The sequence below is a fragment of the Micropterus dolomieu genome, linkage group LG01, assembly GCF_021292245.1.
Source record: "Micropterus dolomieu isolate WLL.071019.BEF.003 ecotype Adirondacks linkage group LG01, ASM2129224v1, whole genome shotgun sequence".
Lineage (NCBI taxonomy): Eukaryota > Metazoa > Chordata > Actinopteri > Centrarchiformes > Centrarchidae > Micropterus > Micropterus dolomieu.
Window position 1 is genome coordinate 52,533,233 of NC_060150.1, and position 25,814 is coordinate 52,559,046.

The 25,814-nt window shown below is 40.1% G+C and overlaps 1 protein-coding gene across 3 annotated transcripts in view; it reads left to right on the forward strand.

Annotated features, from left to right (window-relative positions):
* Nucleotides 1-379: 379 nt before the first annotated feature.
* Nucleotides 380-25,814, forward strand: part of vps54 (VPS54 subunit of GARP complex) — a 32,386-nt gene continuing 6,951 nt past the window's right edge. The window contains exons 1-16 of one of the 3 annotated variants that reach the window (XM_046047008.1): nucleotides 380-536; nucleotides 11,597-11,762; nucleotides 12,139-12,380; nucleotides 15,723-15,807; nucleotides 16,861-16,895; nucleotides 17,398-17,529; nucleotides 17,616-18,001; nucleotides 18,350-18,476; nucleotides 18,905-18,934; nucleotides 19,831-19,938; nucleotides 20,057-20,112; nucleotides 21,318-21,414; nucleotides 21,560-21,888; nucleotides 22,951-23,080; nucleotides 24,482-24,663; nucleotides 25,191-25,303. In XM_046047008.1, the coding sequence (XP_045902964.1) occupies nucleotides 11,627-11,762; nucleotides 12,139-12,380; nucleotides 15,723-15,807; nucleotides 16,861-16,895; nucleotides 17,398-17,529; nucleotides 17,616-18,001; nucleotides 18,350-18,476; nucleotides 18,905-18,934; nucleotides 19,831-19,938; nucleotides 20,057-20,112; nucleotides 21,318-21,414; nucleotides 21,560-21,888; nucleotides 22,951-23,080; nucleotides 24,482-24,663; nucleotides 25,191-25,303 (2,188 nt within the window). In that variant the 5' untranslated portion in view covers nucleotides 380-536; nucleotides 11,597-11,626. Of the gene's footprint in view, nucleotides 537-11,596; nucleotides 11,888-12,138; nucleotides 12,381-15,722; nucleotides 15,808-16,860; nucleotides 16,896-17,397; nucleotides 17,530-17,615; nucleotides 18,002-18,349; nucleotides 18,477-18,904; nucleotides 18,935-19,830; nucleotides 19,939-20,056; nucleotides 20,113-21,317; nucleotides 21,415-21,559; nucleotides 21,889-22,950; nucleotides 23,081-24,481; nucleotides 24,664-25,190; nucleotides 25,304-25,814 lie in introns of those variants that run through there. The other 2 variants (XM_046047016.1, XM_046047025.1) reach the window with 2 other exon arrangements.

Here is a 25,814-nt window from a genome sequence, read left to right on the forward strand (position 1 = left end):
TTTTTACATGTGCATTACTCTGGTTTGTGTTGTGCAGATGTGTAGTAGAAAACAATATTGTGTACATAAATATATAAATTGACAATATAAACTGATAAATATATATAAAAATAACAATAAAACAACAACGACTAGTAATTAAAAACAAATATGTGCAATGTTCCAGGTTTGTGCATGATACGAAATGAAGTAATAAATTTTCTAATAAAAAACAAAAGCATAATCAACAATACAAACATGATATTTGTGGAAATTCAGTGTCATGTCCCGCACAGAGGTCAAAATTTAATGTCAGGTGGCCAAAAGTATGCGTTTGTTTTTACAGAAATAGAGATGACAGCTGGTCAGCAGGTGGCAGCAGCGTGCTTTACGACACGCGAAGAAGAAACGGCCGCTGCCCCTCCCCCCGCAGTGCATGATGGTCGGTGTTCTGGTTGTATCTGCCGCTGTGTGTGCTGCTGTTTTCCTCCCCGTCCCTCCGGTGTTTCTGTGATGGTGAAGAGGAGAAACGCCGGTCGCTGTGCTTCTCACGACAGGTACGGAAGCAGCTGAGGCTCCGCAGTCACTAAACGTCCCGCTTTGTCTCCGAATATCTTTAATTGCGCCTGTCAGAGAGTTAGCTAGCCGCCTGGCTAACCTGCTAGCATTAGCCAGTCTACGTGTAACGCCCGCTGACAACATTAGCATTAGCATTTAGCACAGGCCGCGGATACATAAAGCTTTATCAACCCTGTCATCGATATTAAAATCGGCGTTGTGTGTCTTGTTGTCACCGTTTTAGTGTTGCATTCAGTGGATGTAACGCCAGCAACTACAGCCGTGAATGCACGGGAGCTAAGCTAAAGCTAACTGGCTAGCTTCTGTCACAGCTGCCCGTCCTGTTGGAAGTGTTGATTTGACATTTCAAGTAAACAAACCTGTTTGAGGTGTAACATTTAACCCTGAATGTCTTCATATCAGGATTAATGTTATAAACACAAGTTAATTAGACTCTTAACAGACTTCTAGCCAACCCTAAACTTACCTCATTCTGTCTTTACAACTATTTAATTGAGGCATACGTTACATTCAGCAGTTTAAAGGGCCATTGTTTGTTTTAAAGTCAAGGAAAACTCCACTATTTTACACATAAAGTTATTAAGAGTTGTTACTAGTTATGAGGAGTACTATACAGCCGTTGGAAACAGGTGTATAGTCCTTTACCTCTACACTAGCTAACGTTATGTCAAGTTTGCATTAATAACCTTTATTATAGTGCTGGAGTTACAGTCACATTAGTTTTCTGATCAACAACATTTCCTCCCACACTGATCCCTGTTAAAGGAAGTGATGTTCTGGTTCTGATGTGGCGCAAATACTGAGCAGACTGCAAACGGTATTTGAAACAGTGTGTGAGAGAAAAGCTGTTTTGCAAAACAAGGTGGTAAAACACCCCTAGTGTGACGACTTCTCCACTAGAGCTGCAACAAGTTATCGATTAGTTAGGAACTGTTAAGTTAATTGGTAACTATTTTGATAACCGATTGGAAAAAAATCTCTAATTTCAGCTTCATAAATGTGAATATTTTTGTTGTTTGAAGACGTCATCTCGAGCTTTGGGAAACACAGATTCCCGACATTTTATAGACCAAACAACTAAGCGAGACAATGAATAATTGACAATGACCGTCGGTTACAGCCCTATTCTCCACTCTCAAAACTGGCTGTTGCTCTGAAACACGAAACGTAGTTGTATTCTTCAGTCGTACGGGCTTCAGTTGAAGGGAACGGGACAGAGACTGAATACTCGTAGGGCAGAAGTGCATTGTGACCATATGTTGAGCATCAAACTGAACATTTGGGCGTTTTGACAGATGTGAGTGTTTTCTAGTTAAATCGACAGAAACAAAGGATACATTACATTTAATCGTTTAGTTGACTCTTTTATCCAAAGCGACTTACAATTGCTATACATGTCAGAGGTCGCAACTGGAGCAACTACGGTTTAAGTGTCTTGCTCAGGGACACAATGGTGGATGGGTCACAGTGGGAATCGAACTCGGGTTTCTCACACCAAAGGCAGGGGTCTTACCCATTGCCCCATCAACACCCTCATCAAGTCCTTGATGTTATAACGTTGTTGTGATTAACAGGTAATTAAGGCCTATTTTTTGGAGACTTTTGTTTCCTAAAGTGGTGTTGATGAGCTACATTACCAACTGCAAACAGCAGCACTGAAAGAGTTTACTTTTAATTGGTGTGTGTGTTGTTATTTTCCGTTCCTACAGCAGCACCGAGCAGCTAAATCGTAGCTAGTGGTCGACCAATATGGCTTTGTCATAGTTCGATGCTGAGATTGACGATATCAAAACAAAGAAAAGTCATGTAGTCCAATCTAATGTACATGTTGTCTCAGCCAGTTTTTTTGGGGCGGCACGGTGGTGATGTGGTTAGTCTTGTCGCCTCACAGCACGTGGGTTCAAACCCCGGTCTGTGTGAAGTTTGCATGTTCTCCCTGTGTCTTCTTTAAAATGTTTTCCTCCCATCGTCCAAAGACATGCAGTCTAGGTTAATTAGTGATCCTAAATTGTCCTTAGGTGTGAGTGTGAGTGGATGGATGGTTATGTTTTTACTTTCATTTACTGCCTCCCCTGAAACTGTTTGAAGCACGCCTCACACTTTGAAAAACTCTGCTCTACAGTGTAACGATATATTTATATTTAATGCTGTTAGATTGGAGCTGCTTTAGAGAAACGTGTTCACATTTAGAAAAGACGATGGTGACTGAGAACATTTAGGGCTCCAAATGAACTCTTTCACCACCTTCCCAAAACTCACAAGGAGGAGCGCTCACGTCCTTCACCGGCAGCTCACTGACGAGGCTTTCTTTTTGTCAGCCTCGTGAGTGTCGACCAATGCTGATCTGAAATACTGATTTATCTGCCAACTGATTATCAACAATCGTAATCACTAAGCGGAGCCTGTGTGCGTGTACATTCATTGTGCAGTTGCTAAGAAAAAAGATGCAAAGTTGATTTGGGTTTTTAAGATTATAAAAAGGGCCAAACGATTTTGAAAGAAAATATAATTATTAATTATTTTGACTGCAGTTTGCAATTTGATTTGGGATATTAGATAAGAATGATAAGTTTTTTACACAATTATTTTCATTTAAAAACCTACTTAAATTATTATGGTGTGATATTAGATCTGTACCAAACAAAGACGTTTTCTTAAGTCTGCAGAATATAATGTGCAGTCATGCAGGTGTGGTTTTTTTGTAATCCACATGTCATTTGCTGATTGTTGTTCTCTATTAAGTTAAAATCATTCTTTTGTGATCAAACAAAACAAACCTGAGGAGGTAATACTTAGTCTGTGAGGCGGATTGTTGATTGGACGGGGCTCAGCTGCTGAGATCATCTTTGTCCAAATCAGTTTATTGGAAAAGTTTTTTTGGCAGATGATCTTGTCTGAACACAGTAAACATCTACCATATACTGTTTTTTCACTCTCTTTCTGGTGGCTAAAACATAGGGCTGGACGATATGGCCAAAAATGTTAACACCATAAAAAGTTTAATATCTTTCGATATCGATAATTATCACGATAAGTATCAAATCGGTATTTCTTTCAAGTTTAAAGGCTGATTTTTGCTCCTGAGTGAGAGTTGAAGAAACCTAATAGTTAATTGTTGTTTAAACTTCTTTATGGTCAACACTTGCAGCCAAACAGTTGATCACTTCACAAATCTGAGGTAGAACATTCAAAACAATTATGATAAGATCTCAACGAAAATGCACGAGTAAAAAAAATTAAAAGCTTTTTTCAGTTCTTTTTTTCCTCTACAAAAATGAATCTTAATAAAATAATAAGTCCTATTTCATGTAAATTTATTGTAAATTTGTTTATTGAACATTTATCATATTGTTATTGGGGGGAAAAAAAAATACCACGATAATTATTCTAGTTGTTTTATTGTCCTGCCCTAACAGAACATACATCTAAATTAGGGCTAAACGATTTTGGAAAATAATCTAATTGCGATTTTTTTTTTTTTTTTAACCAATATTGTGATTTAATATGTGATTAATTTTTAATAGTGTATAGTACGACCAACACAATATTAGATAGATAGAACATACACTGTTCTTTCTTGTGGGTGAGGCCTGTGTTATGATGAATTAGGTAGAATTATTATTATGAGCAATGGTGGAGAAGAAGTATCAAATTATAATAATATGAGAAAGATAATTTGAGTCAAGTTATGGCATTAAATAATATGATATAATATCATCAGGTCAGCCTACCTACAGACCACAAGAAAAATTATCCACAGTGTGTTTTACAGTAAGCGCTCAATACAAAACCCACAGTTCAAACACAAATGAGTCCTTATCTCAGTTCAAATCTCCCAGGAGTCCATCTTTCAGGATCCCAGTAAGCAAACAAAAAATACTCAGTTTGAGGTTCAATTCAAAAGTTGGCCAATGAAAAAAAAACCAAGTGACGGCTCTCGTATTTAATAGAAAAGCTTAGTTATTGTCCGACGCTTACCTTACTACACGCGCCTTTCTGTTGTGTACTTATCCTTTTCGCCAATGTGGAGGGTGGCCCGACGATTTCACCCACCACCATCACAAATTTACAAGCGGGTAGCGGGTGCTACTTTAATTCCCTGTGTGACACTAAAGTTTCTGTAGTATCAGCTTCTGTCAAGCTGAAGGCTTTTGTACAACAACAAGTCGAGGTACAGCGTAATGTGCAAATTTGATGCTTCCTCTGCAGACTGCTTTAATCTGGCGTACCATGTGACCAGAGTGTAATCGCAGCCTTTGCGATTGGAAAATCTTGTTTTATCACATCGCAATAATGGCACAAATGCTATTAATTGTTCAGCCCTAATCTAAATAGAATTTCTACTTATATACCTGCAGATATAAAATTAATTAAAAGATGATGATTTTAATCAGTCCTGGTCTCATTTTAATGTGCAGCACTCCTCTCCAAAAAGTGGCCACTTAATTCTATTTTTACCTCCGGCAGTGAGAGCTGGAAGTTGACAAGTCTGAAGTTTTGCACTTTGAAATGTTTGTTCTGACGTTGAAGAAGTGATAATGACTTCTTTCATGTGTAGACAGAAGGAGCTAAACGGCGTGGTGATAGTAACTGTGAGGCTGCTGTAATCCTCTCATCGGTGTGAGGGGATTAACGACAGGTTGAGCAGTCAGTTCAACACCTCTCCACTTCACATCCTGTGCTGCTCAGTCATTTCACAAGTTTTTCTCTGTGTAATCAACGTTGTTTTGAGGTTGATAGATGAGATGGATGTATTTGGATGATTTTTCTCCGTTAATCAACTCAAATAGATTCAGTTTACTGTCATAGAGGGGGAAAGAAATCTGAAAATATTCATTTAAGAAGCTGGAATCAGAGAATTTAGACTTTACTTGAATTGACTTAAACTGATTAATCAATTGTAAAAATAATTGTCAATTAATTTAATAGTTGACAACTAAGCGTTTAGTCGTTGCAGCACAATGAATAGTTAATCAAGATATCAAATCAGCTCTGAGTCTCTATGCTGATACTGAAAAGCCAAATTTTTTGCTGTTATTTTGATGAGTAACATGTTTTTTTAAAGGGGAGAGAAAGCTGCACTCGTCACTGATGATAACAAGGACTGAGATGACTCTTGTGTGATGTGGAAGTGGTTGCTCGTAATAACAAACCAACATACCCGCAGAGAATTGTCACCTGACCTTTTATAAATAGTCTATGCACCTGACTCTGGATTTCCCCTCAGCTTTTTTAGTGTCTGTTGTGGAAATCTGTGTTTTAAGATAAAACACCCAAGGGTTGTATTTGTGCAAGTTTATTTTACATTTGAAAATGGGCTCAGAGCACACAGAGGTCAGTTGTCTCCATCGCAACAGCTACCTTTCTAGATATTGTTTTATTCATACACCCTGGGGGCCCTGACTCGGCCCTCCTATTTCTACCAACTCACAGTTACTAAAACAAGGTGTAGAGGATCTAAATCAGATACAGTATTTTCCCACTCTCTGGCACTTTCAACATAAAACAAGAGTGTGAGAAAATGTCAAGCAGTTTGAAATACATTTTCCATTACAGGTATTTTACTGTTCGTTATAGTTTTGGTTTTCACGGCGTATTTACAGTTAGGTTCAGCCTCTTTTCTGCAGCCACAGCAGCTGTTTTTGACAAACAAGCTCTGATAAAGCCGCACTACACGACCTGCTCAGCAGAAAACGGCAGGCAGACACAGACGAGCTGTTGAACGTAGTGGTTCATTTAGCGGCTAAAGAGACAGATATTTCGCTCAGGAGATGGTGGAGACCAAACACAGAGCTAAAAGATCAGCAAACAATTAAATCATAGGCAATAAAGAAATGAGAATAAAATAACTAACGTTGAAATAGAACCGCATGATTTTAAAAGTCAGAGGCAGCTGACAAATTAAATTTAAGTCTCTTTGTCCTGCCTGCTGGCGTACTGTTTCTACAGGGAGACGGCAGCAACATGAACTTCTTAAACAGAGGGTGGCTAGGATCAGCCAAGACTGACTGGGCCTCCTTAAGCCTTAATTATACTCGGGAGCGGACGCGGACTACTTCTGGTTATACTACCTTCTGCAGTCAGCTTGGTGGACACATCCACACATGAGCAGTTGATTGGTTGTTGCCGTGGAAGCGCTGGTCGCATTGACCACGTGGACTAGCTAGGACTACAACCAACGATTATTTTCAGTATCGATTAATCTGATCATCATTTTCACCATTGATAGATTAGTCATTTGGTCTATAAAATGTTCAGAAATAGTGAAAAATGTCGATCGGTGCTTCCCAAAGCCCAATGTGAGGTCCTCAAATGTTCCTGTTTTGTCTGAAACCCAAATATATATTCAGTTCAGTGTCACAGGGGAGCAAAGAAACAAGAAAATATTCACATGAGAAGCTGGAATCAGAGAATTTGGATGAAACGATTAATCGAGTATTAAAATAGTTGTTGATTAATTTAATAGTTGAGAACCAATCGACTAATCGTTGCAGCTCTAGCCCTAACCTTAAATAAATGTAAAAGGTGGGATGATAATATTTCTTTGTGTCTGAGGTGTGATTCAGTGCTGTATATAATAATTTTCATTATCATTTAATCTGATGATTTATTATCTAACATGTCAGAAGAGGAAAATGCACGTCATAATTTCAATACTGCCAATTGTGATGTCTCAAGATGTCAACAGTCCAAAACCCAGATATATTACGACATTTATGGACATTATACTTGAAAAATGCCTAAAACAATTATTCTATCGTCGTCAGTATTTGCAGATAATATTTCTGTCTAACTTAATTAACTTAATTGTTGTAGCTTTTTTTCAATATGTAACAATGCAGAGCTAGGGCTACAACTTAAAGTCATTTTCATCATGAATTAATATTTTCTTTTAGTGTAAAGAATGTAACATGAATCCCATGACGTGTTCAAGGGACTTATTTTGTTGACTTACAGTACAAACAGTTTTTTCAGAAGCCAGTTCTCGTTGGACCGAGCTGTGCAGGTGCTGACGTTGTGGCACAGACGTTGAACTTTGACTGAGCAAAATCACTTTCACTTCTTGTTTGAACGATCTCGCTCTGAACAGGTGTCCCTTCCTGCTGCCGCTTCACTAAACTGACTTTACTCAGGTTTGAGTTTAGACAAATAGGGAATCGTTTCTCTGTGCTGCAGATTGTGATTTAGAAAAGGCTGACGGTTGATATTTTTTGTTTTTTTTAATCAAATTCCATGAAAATACAGAAACGCCTAACAAATAGATAGCTTCATGGTTAAAAAGGCTCAGTGATTTCCTAAAACAGCTGCTCACTGTAGTTCCTATCAGACAGGAGGAAATGGTACATTTGTTGGGGACTATTTTCAGCGGCGGATGTGACGCTCTATTAAGTATTCGAGCAGCAGGACGGTGTATGAGGGACTGAGTCAGAATAATCTACAGTATGTATGTTCATTGTGATGAAGGACTCGTGAGGAGATACGTTCACTGCTGGTTTTGGGTCTTTTCATGGGATTTGTTGACAACGAGAGAAATACACTACCTGTCAAAGTTTAGTTTGTATTGAAATATAACTATACTAATCTTTATTTCTAGAGCACTTTTCAATAGCCATGTTAAAAAGTGCGAAAACAAGATACACGATGCAAGAAAACACTTAAGAAATTAAAAAAAGGGACTAGAATTATAAATACTTCAGGTCCAGTGAAAAACTTTAAAAGATACTAAAGTAAACAGCAAACTGCCAAAGTAAAAAAACGTTTACGTCACCAAAACAGAGATTTTCAGATTAGGTCTGGACAAAATGTTACCACGATAAAAAGTTAATAAGTATCAAATCGTTATTTCTTTCAAGTTTAAAGGCTGATTTCTGCCACTGAGTAATAGTTGAAGAAACCTGATGGTTAATTATGGTTTAAACTTTTCTTTATGGTCAGAACACTTGATGCCAAACAGCGGATCACTTCACAAATGTGAGGCAGAACATTCAAAACAATTATGATAAAATCTTTGTCAACAAATATGCACGAGGAAAATCAAGTAAAACATTTTTTCAGTCCTTTTTCCTCAACAAAATAAACTTCTTAATAAAAAATAAGTTATAATTTGTGTATGATTCAAGTGAATAAAATCAAATATTTATGAACATTTGGTATATCATTGTTAAATATTGTTATTGTTTTAATGTGCAGCCCTACTTCAGATATAAAATTGACAGCTAAATAAAGGAGTTTTGCTCATTATTTCACTGGAGGATCAACAGATGATAAGCCGCTCTGTCTTCTTTCATTAATATTATAAATAATATATATAATAAAGTCCAAATAAAGCTTCTGAGGGTGTAATAACAGGCTGTTCCAACATGTTTACTGTAGAAATATGTTTGAAGGCTTCATTTCCTTCCACTGCTGCAGAATAACCAAAGAAGGTAAAGACACAGTTAAGGTTAGAAAAATTGAAAAATAATGTAAATTTCAGAGATGAACAATTTTCAGGGATCAATAATGAGTTAACAACTTCAAGTTATTCTGCAGCAGTGGAAAGAAATGAAACATACAGTAAACATGTTGGAACAGCCTGTTAATACACCCTCAGTAGCTTTATTTGGACTTTATTCAGTGGTGGAAGAAGTACTCAATTTTCATACTTTACAGTACAGATACCACATGAAAAATGTTACTCAAGTAAAAGTAAGTCATCCGGTAAAAACCTACTCAAGTAAAAGTAAAAAAGTACTTGGTTTTAAAAATACTTAATAAGTAATCAAAAGTAAGTAAGTACTACACATCAAAATCTATTAATCTTACAAAACGCAATCCATCTTTTTAAATTCACTCAAGACGGGTTTGAATACAGCATTATCAGTTATAGTGAATCACAATAAGGAAAACTAAGTGGATATATCCTATACTGTGGGGAGGAGAAGTCTGCGTTATTGCTCTGCTGTTGTGTTAGTATCCCCTTTAGACCGTCTGACACAGAACCACATTTGCGACTTTGGGTATATTAAGATGAGACAAGGAGGCAGAAACCAAAACTAACTGAAACACTTCTCAACTCACAATCTCACCAAAAACCCACACGTGTTAACTTCAGCACCTCTCATAAAGTGCAGCTCACAGTCTCAAACAGAGCTGGCTTCAGTTTTTAGATGTTTAAATTGCAAAACTCTACCAGCTACGTTACCACTCGGTCACAAACTGGCTGCGACTCCCAGCGCTAAAACAGAGCTGCTGCACTGTCACACCTGACACAACAATGCTCTCACACAATCCTCCCTCTGTAAGAAGCCTGAATAGAAGCCTCTACTAGAAAAATCCAGTGCTGGCTTGAACAGACCTCTGCGCACTTCTGCGTCAAATTGACGGGTGTGAACATTTCCTTTTGAGGTGTGAACATTTCCTTTTGTACATTTTTATTTTGTCATTGTATATCTTATTATTCATGTATGTTTTTTTTTATGTATCTTAACTTAACATCAGCCTGCCCAGGGACTACGGGTGAAAATTAGCTCTTGAGCTAAAACCCGGTACAATGCATCTTCCCCTTTGAGGTTAATGTTTATTGTACGTTGTCCCTGTTTCTCTAAATAGAAATAAGAAATAAGAAAAATGAAGCCTCTTCGTAGCCCCCTACCCTGCCTGACGTGCACCTCCTCAAAAATGTAACTACACGTCGAGTGGATGCGGACCGTAAGCTCTGTGACTGGTCGGCTGGGTAGCCTCGCAACATCTCCGAGCCGACAGGAAGTGCCCGTGCTTTGGAGTAACTTTTACTAGCGTTATTCACGTTAGCGGAGGGCTAAACCGGAGGTTAGCCTGCTCGGCCAGTAAAAGGCAACACAGTGGACGCTGTGAGATAACTGTTGTTGTGATTTGGCGCTATATAAATAAAACTGAATTGAATTGTAGCGCTACTGCCAACTAGCGTTTGGGGGTGTAATTGCAGATTGACGGACGCACAAGTATAAATGCATGGCTACGTGTGTAGCCTACGGCGTAGCTACGCATGTAGACCCTACGCAGGAGTATAAATCAAGCTTAACTCAGACCTCATGAACTCTAAGACTCGGGGCCAGTTGCCTGGGTCATTTGGTGGAGCAGTAACTGTTCCATTCAAACTGGCTCCTCCAGGTTTCCTTCAAAACGTTTTCAAATATAACACACTATTTAGAAAATAACTGGGCTGAATATGTGATGCTTATTATTTAATAAATGCACCCATATATGCTGTCTGTCCAGCTAATCAACATTTTAATATTCAGTGTGAATACACTGCTTCCCATCTTGCATTAGTCCAGATTGTAACTAAACTTCACTGTCTTGTTTTAAAACGATGTATGAGGAGCGCCCTCACATCCTGTCTGGACTGCTCCCACGGGTGTTTCTTGCTCGAATGCGTGAGTTTAATTTCTTGCACGCATTTCCCCGCGGCCATCTTTTCCGAGCTGCAGTTTATAAACACCGTGGCCCGTCGCCGTTTATCAAACATAATAAAAAGTTGTATTTCACTCTAACATTGTTCAGTCACAGTCTCGCACAGACAGTCAAGAGCTGCGCTGCTCAGCTGGTCAGCAGGACAGACAGACAGACAGAGAGATGCACTGCAGCTGCACATAAGGCATAAGTGTGATCTGCATCAGACTTGTAGAGGAGAGAACACATGTTTCCCAGACTGCTGTTTCTGCACTTCACTCTCATTCAGTTTTTTCTCTTGTCGTGCCTAGAAGGATAGCACCTCTTCATCCTCTCATCAAAGTTTTAAACGTTCACGTTCACCTTCGACAGGAAAGTGAGGCGGGGCCGTCCAGCTCTGCGCTGGTCTCTCACTGCGTATGCCGGTGTCCCATCAGCTGGCTGAAGTTGATTTTTTAACTTTGGCAGTTTGCTGCTTCCTTTTATACCATTAAAGGTTTTTCACTGGACAACTTATATTTACATACAAACTAGAAAACTGTGGGTGTTCTAAACCTTTTGACCGGTGGTGTGTATCAACAGCCTCATCTTCTAATTTTGTTTTCCTGTGTGTGTCTGTCTCCAGCTAGCCTCCCAGGAGGCGAGTCCCAATGCCATGGCCTCCAGCCACAGCTCCTCCCCGGTGTCTCGCGGAGGCCGAGATGGGATCTATCACAAGGAGCGAGATCTCTCCCCCCATCGCTGCCGGCCTGTCCGGTCCCTGCCCGACGTCTGCCCCAAGGAGCCCACCGGTGGGAACAGCTGCATTAATAGACGTCATGTTAGGGCTCTAACTAACCGATGTGTATGTCAGTTAGCCTAGAGAGAATGTCAGAACGTAGAGAAAACTGTCCGTCACAGTTTCCCAGAGCCCAAGGTGATGTTTGTTTTTTTGTTTTTTATCCAATGTCCAAAATCCAACTCAGTTTATACTGATATAAAACAGGGAATATGAGTAAATGTTTAAATTTGAGAAGGCAGAACCAGCATCTGTTTAGAGTTTTTGCTCATCGGAATTGTCTGAGATAAATTTTCTGTTAGTGGACTAATCATTTCAGTGCTAATACTTCATGCGACAGCGGCACAGGCATCACAAGTTGTTCAATTCCCGACTGTGTTGTCCTGCAGGTGAGGGGCGGGGCCTGTGCGACGGCCCGTCCGTTGTGGCCGAGCACGACAGGTGGACGGTGTACAGCTCGAAGGTCAACCTCCCCGCCGCGCTGAACGACCCGCGGCTCGCCAAACGGGAGTCCGACTTTTTCACCAAAACATGGGGGCTGGACTTCGCAGAGACGGAGGTGATGCCCTCCTTCTACCTCCCCAACATAACCAGGGAACACTTCGGGCCCTACCTGCAGGAGATGGCTCAGGTAACACCCACACTGAATTATTCAGAGTGTTTCCTGACAGAGCGAGAGGACGGATTCACTCAGCATCACAGCTGCTCAGACCTCTCTACACTCACTGCTGGTGATGCTGGGTGCAGCTTTGACGTCGCTGAACATGTGACTTGTTTGATACCTGTTGTTGTACGTTAAGCCTTACCCGAAGGTGAACTTATTGTGGGTGTGTCAGGAAACCAGTTGAAGCAGTTTCAGCTCCTATAGTTTCGTCTTATGGGCTCAACACCGCCACAGAGAGATTTTAGATTAGTTTTGGCTCAAGCAAACACTTTTTACAAGCGACTTACAATCAAACTTTGATTAATAGCTTTTATTTGCTAAAATCACTTCAGTGACCATGCCTGTATTTGGGACAGGTGTCCATATTTTGCAAAAAACTGAAGCAGGCTACTATGAGACAGTTCATTTATTTCAAACAGTATGAATATTAATTAAAAATGATCCAATAATATCAAATACACGTCATTCATTTGATCTAGCCTCGACAGACGGCTTATGCGCTTTTATTTTGAAGGCAGCAACGTAACGAAAACAACAGCAGGGTGCAGGATGAGAGAAGTGTGGCAGAAGTTAGCAGACAGACAGCGGTGGACTTCACATGACAGGATTCACAACACGGATTCATTTTTATGAAAAGCTGTTGTGATTCTTTTGATGGGTGGACCCTTCCAGACTGAAGGCAGATAAATAATCACGGAGCGAACACGTTCAGACTTAACGAGGCTGCAAAGGTAACCAGAGTCGGCACTGTTTTTTCATCTCTTGTACCATGCCGGCATCACTGGTAAGTCTGTATGAATTAGACTTTGGGGCTCGTTGTTTCCGTTAAATGAACTGAACGACTGAATTGTGGAGAATCATGATCATCATGATCATGCCTTTAAACATTAATATTTGTATTAACAATCTAAGTTTTATACATCCAAAGAACTTCTTTAATAACCAGACCAGGCATCTAATGGAGACCTGCGTTTATTTGTCAAAATGTGTTCCCACACCAGGCCAGGAAACTGGGCAGGCGGCTGTTATTTGAGGTTTTACGGTATTTTAAAAGTTCTACTAATTACATGATTAAAGAACATGACAAAGGTGCCCTGTTCAGCATGAAATCAAATACAGCATTAAAAGAGAATGTGTTAGCAAGTTGTTCAGTCTAAATATAGCATCAGCTCTTGTTTTGATTTATAGTTCAGGCTCCTCTTGCAGCTGATTCCTGGATATTAAATGTTCACCTGCAGCTTTCTGTACAGTCCCAGTAATATCTGTTGTTAGTGAAGCAGGTCACATGACCTGGTTAAACTCTGTTTGCAACTGAGAACATCAAATACTGATAACTCAAATACCTTTTTAAAACTAGTTCATTCTGCTGGCAAAATATTATTTTACACACGTCTCTTTTCCTCTCTGGAAGTTTTGGTGGCTTCTTTCCCGGTTCTCTGTGCTGATTACGACACATCAGCGTAAGGCCGCAACTGCAATTACAAATGAGCGAAATCCACAAACGCTCGTTAGAAAACAGTGTTTACCTCAAAGACGGCATCAGAGTTTTGTCAAGAGTTGTAGGAGAGATCAGATCTGATGCCTCCATAATTCTCTACGCAGGAAAAACCCTGGTTTTGGAGTTTCCATCCACAAAATTCAAAAAACGTAAAAAACAGGTAGATGGAAACTCGCTGACCAGCTTCCCTTTCATTTTCATTCTGTGCTCTGTAATGTTTTCGGGCTCATCCTGGTGCTTAAAAACCAAAAGATGCAAACCATGTAACTGTGATGTTCCTGGTCCCTGATTGGGGAACCTTTTGTAGCATGTCCCTCCCCTCTCTCTTCTGTTTCCTGCCGCTCCATACTGTCTCACTATCAAAGACGGGGCAATAATGTTGTTTGAAATCCTTAAAAAAAAAAAAAAAGTAGACAGCATGGTTTAAAGAAGAAGAAAAGATGCAGAGCTTTATGTTATGTGAGAGATTTCTGTCGGGGCCAATAAATACCGACCCTTAATGATTCACGTAGTGTCCTCATGGATGTACATACAAGTATCACTTTGATACTGATGAAACTGAAAACCTGGTTCTGGAGTAAATGGGGGACATCTCATTTTCTGTGGGGGTTTTTTTTTAAGTGTATTTATGGACATTTAATCACAGATAAGATATATTCTCAGAAAGTGTAAGTCACTCTGAATAAAACATTTCATGTCTGTGGGTTCAGATTTGACAGCGATAGTGTTCTGAGTTAATGTATGAAGGAAATACCTTAACTGCCTCCAGGAAATATGTATCAGTTGCCCGGCTCCAGACCGTTGAATCCGCCCACTCCACTGACGAGTTGTCTGATTAACAGGCAAGTGTGTCACAGCCTCTGCTGCAGCTCCCAACTCCTGACTGTGGTAAAAGCTGGTGAAATCATCGGGTAAAACAAAAACTATCCCGCACCTGCATTCACGTAGCGACTCTCAGCTGCGGCTCAGCAAGGGAAACTAAAAGAACTATAGCTCGACAACAGATGGATGTATTAATGGGAAATACTGCACTAAAGGAGGCTTCAGGAACAGAGGAATGAACACTGAGTGTGTTTCTGTTTTTATTGAGTTGAATTTTGGATATATTTAGTTTTTGCATATTTCTCTGAGACTGTATTCAGCAACAGAAACAATGAATGAAACGTGATGTTCTGAAACCTTTACAGCAGTTTGCCATGAGCATCACTTACTGCTGTTTGCTTTTTGTAAGACCTTACAGAATATTAAAATATCTTTTGTTCCCCCTTAATTTTGTGTTTCTTTGAGCTGCAGATAAGGATCATTACAAAACTGTCTTACAGTTTACTTCTTCCTGTTGATAGTTTCACCAGAAAGGTTAATCAGAAGCTTTATTTTCAGTTCCACATAGCTGTAAAAGGAAATAAAACTTCTGAAATTGATTATAAAGATCCTCAGATAAGCTGAGTGTGGCTGACGTGTGGAATATTTATGTTTTTCTTTTAGACTTTGTTACCTGAACCGACCACTTTCTGTTCCTGGAAGAGCGGTTTAGTTTTAAGAAATGTCACTGATGTCACCGTCCACTTCTCATTGTTGTGTTTATTTCCTCCTTGTCAGATGTCTTACAGACGATCAGCTGCCAAACAATCATCTCACACTTCCTTTTTCCTGTAGGGCGCAGCTTTATTCTCATTTCATTTGGAAGCTTTCATGTTTTTGTCATTTAGCACCACCCTCAGGTTAAACTTTACTCTGTTAATTATAGTGTGGCTGTGGATGTAGAGTTCAGATCAAATTTCCTAAATCTCCCTTTGCTTTTTTACTTTTAGAGAGAAAAAATCCACGAACGCTGCAAGGCGATCTGTCCCAACAAAGACGACGTGGACGCCGTCTCCAGTATCACCACCAACCACGGTATGAATTATTAACCAGCTCCCCGACGGCCTCCTCTCGAGCACGTAAAATCACCAGTGATATCACACATCTCACACACACACACACACACACACACACACACAGACACAGACACACACACACACACACACACACGAGAAACCTCCCACCAAACATCAATCTGGACAGGTCTGAAATATGAGCATGTGACCGGACCAGCAGCCCACCTGATTGATTTAAGTGTACTCGTAGGGGTCAGGGGTCCATGTTAATGACCTGGAGCCTCTTAAAGGGATAGTTCAGGCTGTATGATGTACTCCTACACAGTCAGTATATTATATTACATGCAGTAGGTGGCATTTTGGAGAGACAGAGTTGTACTGGCATTGAAGTTAAGCAATGTGCTGCTGTGGACAGGGTCTTTGGGACGATGTTTTCTCAACCGTATTACTTCTGTATTCTTGCGTATTAACGCAACATGGCTGCACACTGTATAAAGTAAAGGGCTGTCAGACAGTAAGGTAAAGCTCTGAAAATATACTAAATGAAGCACTTAAAGTAAAGTACACTTTAAGTGATATTGACTTTTTTTCAGTGGGTCTTCTTTTAGACGGCTAAATTACGTTAGCTGCTGACCCTGACCACAGCTGTACGTTAGCTTAGCTTCTGTACCAGTACAACTCTGTTCCTCCAAACTGAGGACACGCCGACTGTCTTTCCTCTGATATTTGTTTAACTTGTTTCCTTTCTTGCTTATTTTATTCCTGTATCTTTTGTTTTTAGTGTTTGTTTTGTGTAAAGCACTTTGTAACATTTGGTTTGGTGCAACACAAATGAACTTATTGTTCTTAATCTTTATTTCAGTGCTTTTGTACACTGCTATTGATAATAAGCTGAGCTGGACATGTCTGATGTCATCTAAATGTTGTTTTAGAGAGAAAACAAATTAGCTTTTGCTTTTTGTGGTAACCGTCACACAACTCTGCAGTTCAGAATGTAAAATAAGCTTAAACTACATCTGACTAGCTGAATGATGACCAGTGACTGATCCAGAGCTTTTCTTGTTTCCTTCAGACAAATCCAGAGCTGAGCTGGAACAAGTCCCGAAGGTAACACTTCTGTTCTCCTTTATTCTCTGTTTTTATGGGATCGGAGTTGTAGAAACTGAAGCTTTAACACTTGATTTCCCCTTAAATGTACCTTTTTACAATAACATAAGCCCAGAAGTATAATAAAATGTGCAACATTCACCTGGACTTTTTCACCTGTCAGTCAGAGTCTGATTATTCAGTGTGATGAATTTATTGGCTGATTTGAACTTTTCACAAAGATATTGGTATCAGCATATTTGTTTGTCAGTAATTAAGATAAAGTTTTAGTGTAGAAAAGATATGTTTGAGATTATTTAGAAACGGTGCCAAAAATGTCTTTCCTTAAGTTTTCCATGTTGGAAATATCAGACTTTGTCCCTTTATCCATCATCTCTGAGATGAAACTTTAAAAAGCATGTTAATTAAATGCTCTTAGTTTCTAATTTCATATCTCCGCTGTTACCTTTTAGTTTCTGTGTGTCTCATAATGTCCTTTTTGTCTTGTGTTTTGAATTTGCAGATCTTCATGAAGCCTGACTTTGCTCTGGATGACCCGGTCACCTTCAACGCAGTCCTGCCCTGGTCGCACTTCAACAGTGCCGGGGGGAAGAGCAGCCGAGACGTGGCCTCCTCCAAACTGCTGCAGGAGAAAGTGAGAGACAAGTTTTAAATTTGGATTGCTGGAATATGTGGTGTTTTAAAGCAACATCGCTGATCTGTCTCTCTGCCGCCCTCCAGCTGAGTCACTACCTGGATGTGGTGGAGGTGAGCATCGCCCGGCAGATCTCTCTGCGCTCCGAGGCGTTTTTTCACGCCATGTCCTCGCAGCACGAGCTGCAGGACCGGCTGCAGGAGACGCAGCAGGCCGTGGCCGTCCTGCGGGGCCGCACCGCCGCAATCGACCGGGTCATGTGTCAGGGGCCTTTACGGGCCGTCCGCACCGCCCTGACCCGCAACAACTACGTGAAGCTGCACAACAAGCTGAAGCTGATGGCGGCGGTGCATCAGACGCAGCCCACCGTGCAGCTGCTGCTCTCCACCTCCGAGTTCGTTGGAGCGCTGGAGCTCATATCCACCACCAAGGAGGTGCTGCAGCAGGAGCTGCAGGGAATCCACAGCTTCAGGTGAGGGAGGCCAGGTATCCGTGGGTGCAGTCAGATTCAACGCCAAATTAATTTTCATGCTTTATTTGCACACATTTGACTTCTGGACTGTTTTTACTGTCCGTGTTTTATCCTCTACAAACAGCCATTGTGATTTTTATCTTTAAAAAAGGTCTGTCTCTGTGGGGATCTTTTCCGTATTGTTGTCAATGAAGAACTTTAGTCACAGTCAGACATTAAACCACAGATGATGATCAAATCATTTCATGTGACCATGTAAGCTTCAGTACAGGAAGCCACGGAGATACATTATTCAGAAACCACACAGACTGCAGCTGCAAGGCCACTGACTGACTGTCTTTCCCTCAGACATCTGGGCTCCCAGCTGTGCGAGCTGGAGAAGCTGATCGATAAGATGATGGTGGAGGATTTCAGCATGTACGCCCGCAGCGACCTGAACCGCAGCCTGAAGGACGAGCCGCAGGTCCTCGAGAAGGTCTGAACAAACTCCTCTATCACCTTCAAAGCCTTCTATTCATCATGTGTCCCAGAAAAAGACTTTGTGCTGCGCACATAGAACATAACAGATAATGACATTATAATAGAATGCAGTAACATACCAAATAAATAAACTAAAACAATATAGGACTTTACACGGTGTTGCATTTTTTGCATTTGCTTCGGGAGAATGTTAACGGCTGCAACAAGACACATGAAAGGTTCGACATTTAGGAAACATTTGCACTTTAAAACCAAAATGTGGTTTGATTTCTTATTTTCAAGCAGCTGGATTTTCATTTTCATTTAAGTAGGAACCTTTTTTTTGCTGTCGGGTGTGAAGGTTGTACTTTGGTCAAACAAGACATTTCCTGGCTCTTTGTATTTGAATTGTTGTGTATTTAACGGATGCTGTGCCCATCACAGGTCCACAGACCAAGCGCTGCCTCACAGAAGGTGGGCCACGCACACTACTGAAAAAAATCACATCAAACTGATGAAATCACGCCTGTGGCTGAAATCGGGTTCAGCTGTCAAAGTAGAGATCAGTGATTTGATCAGATATTGTGTGGAAATATTAATTTGAGTGTGTGTTTTAATGAGCTTGGAGTGCCAGATGGGTGGGGTTAACGGTCAAGTTAATGAGCTTCAGAAAGCTCATCGAAACAACTTTTCAGTCGTGAACATAAAGATGGATCCATGTGGTCCATACCTTTCAACACTGGGATTTAAAAAATAAGGGAGTCCTTGCGTTACTGTTCTTCTTCTTCTTCTTCTTTTATTGGACAGTACCGTTTCAGCAGTGACTTCGTATCACTACATGTTACAGCTAATGTTCTTCATGTGTAGCAAACATATCAAATATGCCCAGCGGGTTCTTCGTTTTATTTTTTAGAAAGGTAAAAAAAAAAAACAGAGGAGATTAATGGGGGAAAAACAGGAGGGTTGACAGGAACTTTATGTCCATCTGGTCCAAGCAAGTAAAACACAGTGAAAAAAGTTGAATTATGTTTTGATTTGATCCTGAAGAAGAAATTTTTTAATTTACTACAGTACATATTCATATTTATTCTCAGTCGAATCAGTGATAAAGTTAAGGATTTTGATATGACACACGTTTCCTTAATTACTTTAATGATTAAAATTTAAAAACAAATGTTTTCAATTGTAGCTACTGTACAGCCTGATTATTTTTTTTTATCAATTAAGATTCATTTATTGATGAATTTGTTGCTTGTGAAGATTTTCTTGCTTGATTAAAGTTCGTCTTGTCGTCTGCAAACTTTTGATTCTGCACCTATTGTTGTTGTTGAGGACTCCGTTTAGTGAATTTTATTCGGTGTGTGTTTCAGGAGCGTCTGGAGTCTCTGGTGTTCGGCCTGCTGCGGCAGAGGAAGCTGGACTTTCTGGATATCTACAGCGATGAGATGATTGCTGCTGCTAAGGCCATCGTCAGCCAGGTACGACTCCTGACACTGGCTGTGTAAACAACTCAAATACGAGTACAACTCTCATTTGTCTTATTTGTGTGACATTTTAAAACCATTTTAGTTATTGTAAAAACGTTTGTGTTTGCAGTGTGTGGCAGAAAGTGTTTTGCACATAGAAGAAATCGACACTGAAGTCGTCACTAAGTAAGTAGAAAATGTAACTCGCATGATTTGGAGGACTGTTGATCTATCGAACCGTTCTGTGGTGTTATATCATCATGGACTTTGTTACAAATCGCTGGATTACCCAAAACAGACATTATAGCCTGGTTTTTATTTGCTTCATTCACTGAACTCTCACAGATTTCTTTCTTAGCAGAGAGGTGAACTTGGCTACTATCAAAGTGTTTATTTAAACCAGTATGAATATAAAAGTTAGGCTGTGGAAAGACAGATAAATAATGAATCATTCATTTTGTCCAGGCCAACCTCATGTACAAACACGGAGACAGAAACAACAGTAGAAAGGTTGAAAGCCAGTTATTTAAACTCAAAGCCAGTCATTTTTATGGAAAACCTTTTTGATTCTTTTGATCGATGGACCAAAGGAATATAAATTATCGAAGAATCGAGACATATTCCAACATACAGGCCTCTTCAAAAGTCGGGAGTTAGCGTTTTTTCCCCCGTCTCTCTTGTTTACCATATCATACCAGTAAAACTGGATAAATTATACTTTGGTGCTCACTGGTTCCGAAAAACGAACTAAACGATTGAATTGTGAAGAATCTAACTGATCTAACGATGTGTAGCATGTTTGTATTAACAAAAGTTTAAACATTTATATTTGTATGTGTGATCTAAGCAATTCACACAGGAGACCGGGTGGCCTTTAAGAAGTTTTATACATCCAAATAACGTCTATAAAACACAGAACATGCTTCTAATTGACACCTGCATCTATTGTTCAAAATGTGTAGCCACATCAGGCCAGTAAACAGGGCAGGTGTCTAATTGGGAACTGAAGATTTACAGTATATGTGATATTGTGGTCCTAAAATTATAATTGCATGTATTTACCTGTATAACCCTCTTCTAATTTTGACTGTAAACAAGCTGTGTGTGTGTGTCTGTCTGTCTATATATATATTATAGATAGATGGATATAGATATATATATATTATTATTTTAAACTTTGATAAGTCTTTTTATGTGACATTACTTTATGATTTGCATGGCAAATTACATTAAAAATCCGTCCAGGGACATGAATCAAAGTACATTAGATATAACAAATACTAGCAGAGAACAGTTTTTTTTCTATCAAAGCAAAGTGAAACACCTCAAAGAACATGTGCATAAGTAATGAGCAGGATGTTTTTAACATTATGTACACTGTGTGTCTCCAGGCTGGCTGACCAGATGCGTGTGATGATGTTCCCTCAGTGGTTTGAGCTGCTGAAAAATGTTTTTGAGAGTTTCCTCCTCTTCCTGCAGAGGATCAAGGTGAGTCGAAACTCTACAGAAAATAATGAGACCTGATGGCCTCGTTCAGTTAGTGTTTAGAAGATGGTTCATTATTTTGAGCATGAAAGTTCATTTTACAGAACATGTTTCATCACGCGCTCATTCCCTCTTCTCCGTCTGTCAGGCCACTCTGATTGTGATCAAAAACGTGGTTCAGGAGATTCTGGCCTCGAGCCAGAAGAACCGGCTCCTGGAGGAGGCCCGTTTGGGGGCTTCAGGCCAGGAGGCTTTCCACGGCCCGTCGCCCCTGCAGGGGGAGGCCGAGCTGGCCTACCTCACCCACGAGGGTTTGTTCATCAGTGACGCTCTGAACGAGGCCCAGCAGCCGCAGCAGGCGGTGGTCCTGGATCAGAGCTCTGCGGCGGCCTCCAGGGTACAGCAGAGCCGGGCGGAGGCTGCCGGCAGCAACCCTGGGACCACAGAGTCCTCTTTCTGCAGGGAGCAGGGCTTCACGTAAGGTTTCTTTCTTATTTGTACCTCAACCGTGACTTTGATGGGTTGTTTTTTGGGGGAATAACAGACAGCTTGGGCGTTGGGGGGGTCTGTCTTAGTGGGGTTTATTTTCTATTTCCAGTAGCTTATTTCTATTTTTTACAATTTTAATTCTACTTCATTCTACTTAATTTCCACCGTGGTAGCTAACAAATGACATCTGCAATGGTGTGATCACTGTTGCTTTACCTCGTCCGTACTTCACATCCACTTTAATATATCTTTGGGGGGGCGGCCTGTCTATATGTTGGAAACCTGAATAAAACAAGTAACTGTGATGTTGGGAGGAAAGAGATGTTTGACAAACAAGTTTGAGGAATCAGTTTTTTTTTTTTTACTTGATGATAACATATCAGCTACGTTTTGATGGTTTATAATAGATTAGAATTAGTCTTTTAAAAGATGCACTTTGAGACTATCTGTGGTTCAGTGGAAAAACTGTTCATCACTGCAATACGTGCGCAAAACTTGGGTTTTTATCTAACCTTTCAACGTTTCAATGTTGACAGCCCTAGATTTAATCTTTGGTATGAGCCCAAAAGTGATAAAGACTTTCAATAGCACAGTTTAAAACAGCGTGTACTGAGTATTTCATCTTCTGTACCTGTGTAGGTAAATGTAAAGACGTGGTTATACTATACTCACACAGAGGATATTATACAAGTGTACAACAGGAAAAAAAGCCACAAATACAAGACAGTACAACACAATTTAGATATTTGTATGACGAGTTTGGTTTCTTTTTTGCATAAAAAACAAACTTGATCCTGTAACGCGAGGCAGCTTTATTTATAGAGCGCATCTGAAACACAGAGGCAGTTTAAAAGACTTAAAAATAATTATCAACAAAATATAAAATCAGATTTAAACATTAAATAACATACAATTAGAGCAGAAATATAGTTGAAGTGCAGTAATGAGGTTTAAATATTGCGATGGAGCGTGGTAGTTGTTGTTTGGAAATGAAAATGATTGATGTGTGCAGATGTGTCAGACAGAGACAGTGAGTGTATTTGTCCTCAGGTCCGGTGAGAACATGATGCCCACTGAGCTGGAGCTGAACCGCGTGATCAACAACATCCAGGAGCTGCTGCACTCGGCCTCCGACGTCAGCCACGACCGCTGCGTCAAAGTCCTCACAGCCAGAGCCAAGGTACAGCCCCCCCTCTCCGCTCACAGCAGCTGGTAATGTTACACTGTTATCCAGAATGCAACTGGTGGAGTGTGTTCTTTCTGTTTAATTTAATTTAAGGCCTAATGTGTTTTTAAAGACTCTGTAAACTCAGACGGGAATTTTATTTTGTTCAGTCTTAATGTTTTATATCCCTGAAAAGCATCCGGGTCCTTTTGTTTTATTTGCTTGTATGTTGTTTCGTCTACTTATAGCTCAACTAATCCTGCTACAGTTATTTTATTCATTACAGCAGGTAGGAAAAAGCTGGATTTCTAATAATAGTTATCGTTTGCAATTATGAAGGGATAGAAATGGTATTTTCTTATTTTGGAGTTGTTCCAAAGGTTGCATTTGTTCTCCAGAGAGTGTGCAGACACCCTGTGGAAACTTCATGTCAGTATACAGCTGCATCTCAGAAAATGATATTGTGAAAAAGTATTTTTTTTCTCCTTAATTTAAGTAAAAAACTGAATCTTTCATATATTCTAGGTTCATTATACATAACGTCAAATATTTCAAGCCTTTTTTTGTTTTAAATACAGCTCAAAATATTAGAATAAAGAGTGTAAAATACAGAAATGTCGACCTTCTGAGAAGTTAAAATGTTCTGAATAAGGTTAATTTATGCATCCAACTTTCTCTCTCGTGCTGGTGCTGACCAACAAGACTAGAGATGGGGATCAAGACCCGGTTCTAAAAGGACCTGGTTCCAAATTTCTCAAAACCCGAAAATCAGTAAGGTCCGAGCTTATTGATACTGCTACAGAGACTAGCGGCTCCTGAAATGTAACGCTTTGTCTTGATAGACAAGAATCGTGTTAATTAAATCATATCGCTGGTGCACAGATATACATTTATTGTCTAATAAAAGTTTTTGAAATCAATTGAATTGCCTGCCAACCGCCATTAAATTAAAACGAGGAAGAATTTAATTACCTCACGTCCTCGCTCGCTTCATTTCTCATTTGGTCAGTTGGTTGTTTGGCTGAACGTGCAAAGCGGTCAAAGGCTTGACATTTCAATAGTGATATCGGTAACAACTCGGATCGTTAGGCAGTCTCAAATGGTATCATTATCAATAAAATTAACAATCCCCATCCCCGATCAAGACGTTTTCTTTCTAATTATTTCATAGCCCTAAACCAGACCTATAAGCATATTGATAGTAAATTCACAACTAGTTAACTATAGAAAATGCATCATTAATTCACAGTAACATCACATTATAAGGCAAATGTAAATTGTTTTCATATCCCATGATGCTTCAGTCCACAGAGTTTGTTTTATATCCGCAGAGGTTTGACTGAGAGAAATGTCTTTAAAGTGAGGTGAAGGTGAACTTTCTATCTGACCTCTTGGATCGTCTCTGTCTCCCAACAGGACGGCTCTCTGGAGCGTCTGAGCTCGGCCGAGTTTGTGTCTCTCTCTCAGGCTGTGGAGGGTTTCGTCAGAGACACAGAGGAGCTGTGCGGCAGGCGGAGCGTCTCCCTGAGGGGGGCGCTGCAGAGCCAGGCCAACCGCTTCGTCCACCGCTTCCACGAAGAGCGCAAGACCAAACTCAGGTTACCAGCAGCTCATTATGTAGCGCAGGAGTATGGACACCTCGGTGGTTTTCAGTTTTGCCCGTTGCTCTAGTACGCAACAGTCTGTGGGAACACTGAAGTCTGTTCGTCAGACAGGAAAGAAGCTCTGTTTTTATGAACTACTGTATTACTTGGTGATTCTGATTCGTTTCAACAATGAATAACCTTTTGTTACATGATGGTAATGGCACAAATAATAATCACAAAATCAGCTGTTTTCAACAAGCACGTCAGAGACTAAGTCCCTCCCCTTCCGTCGACCCACCATGGGAACTTAGTTCGGAAAAAATCTGTACAGGTAGTAAACAGCGGGAGACAACTAATGTTTTGATCCTGTTTGATCTGGGGGGACTACATGTGAAAAGGTGCTGCAGCAGTTGAAGTCCTGGTTTAATTTGACCTTATAAACTGACCCAGAATCTGAAGCGTGACCCTCCATGAATGCAACGACGGTGTTGGTTGTGTGTCTTGATGATGATGGTTGTTGTTGTTGTTGTTTTGTGTAGCCTCCTCCTGGATAATGAGCGCTGGAAGCAGGCCGAGGTTCCTGCTGAGTTTCAGGATCTGGTGAACTCCATCGCCGACGGAAGAATAACACTACCAGAACGCAAAATCCCAGGTACCCAAAAAACCCAACTGCAGTAAAAATAATTACTGGAATTTGCACACAGTTTGAATCAATCAATAAGGCTACTAAAACTAAAACAGCTCTGTCTTTGAAATATTCCAACTTTCTGCTACATTTTGTTTCGTACAATATCTTTATTACGCTTAAAACATAAACACAGACACAAACAGAAACAATACACAAGAACTGAAAAGCATCTACAGTCTCCTCCAAAAGTATTGGAACGGTGATGCAAATTCCTTTGTTTTTGTTGTTCCCTGAAGACATTTGGCTTTAAGATCAAAAGATGAGGATGAGACAAGAGTTCAGAATTTCAGCTCTCATTTCCTGGTATTCACATGTAGATGTGTTAAAGAACTCAGGACATACCACCCTTTGTTTAAACCCACCCAACCAAAGGGTTGTTAGATATACCCTTTATTACTTTATCATCTACGGCTGAGAGAGTAACCCTTTTTAAACTGATAATGTTCATTACAAATGTCTGAGAACATGACTGCCA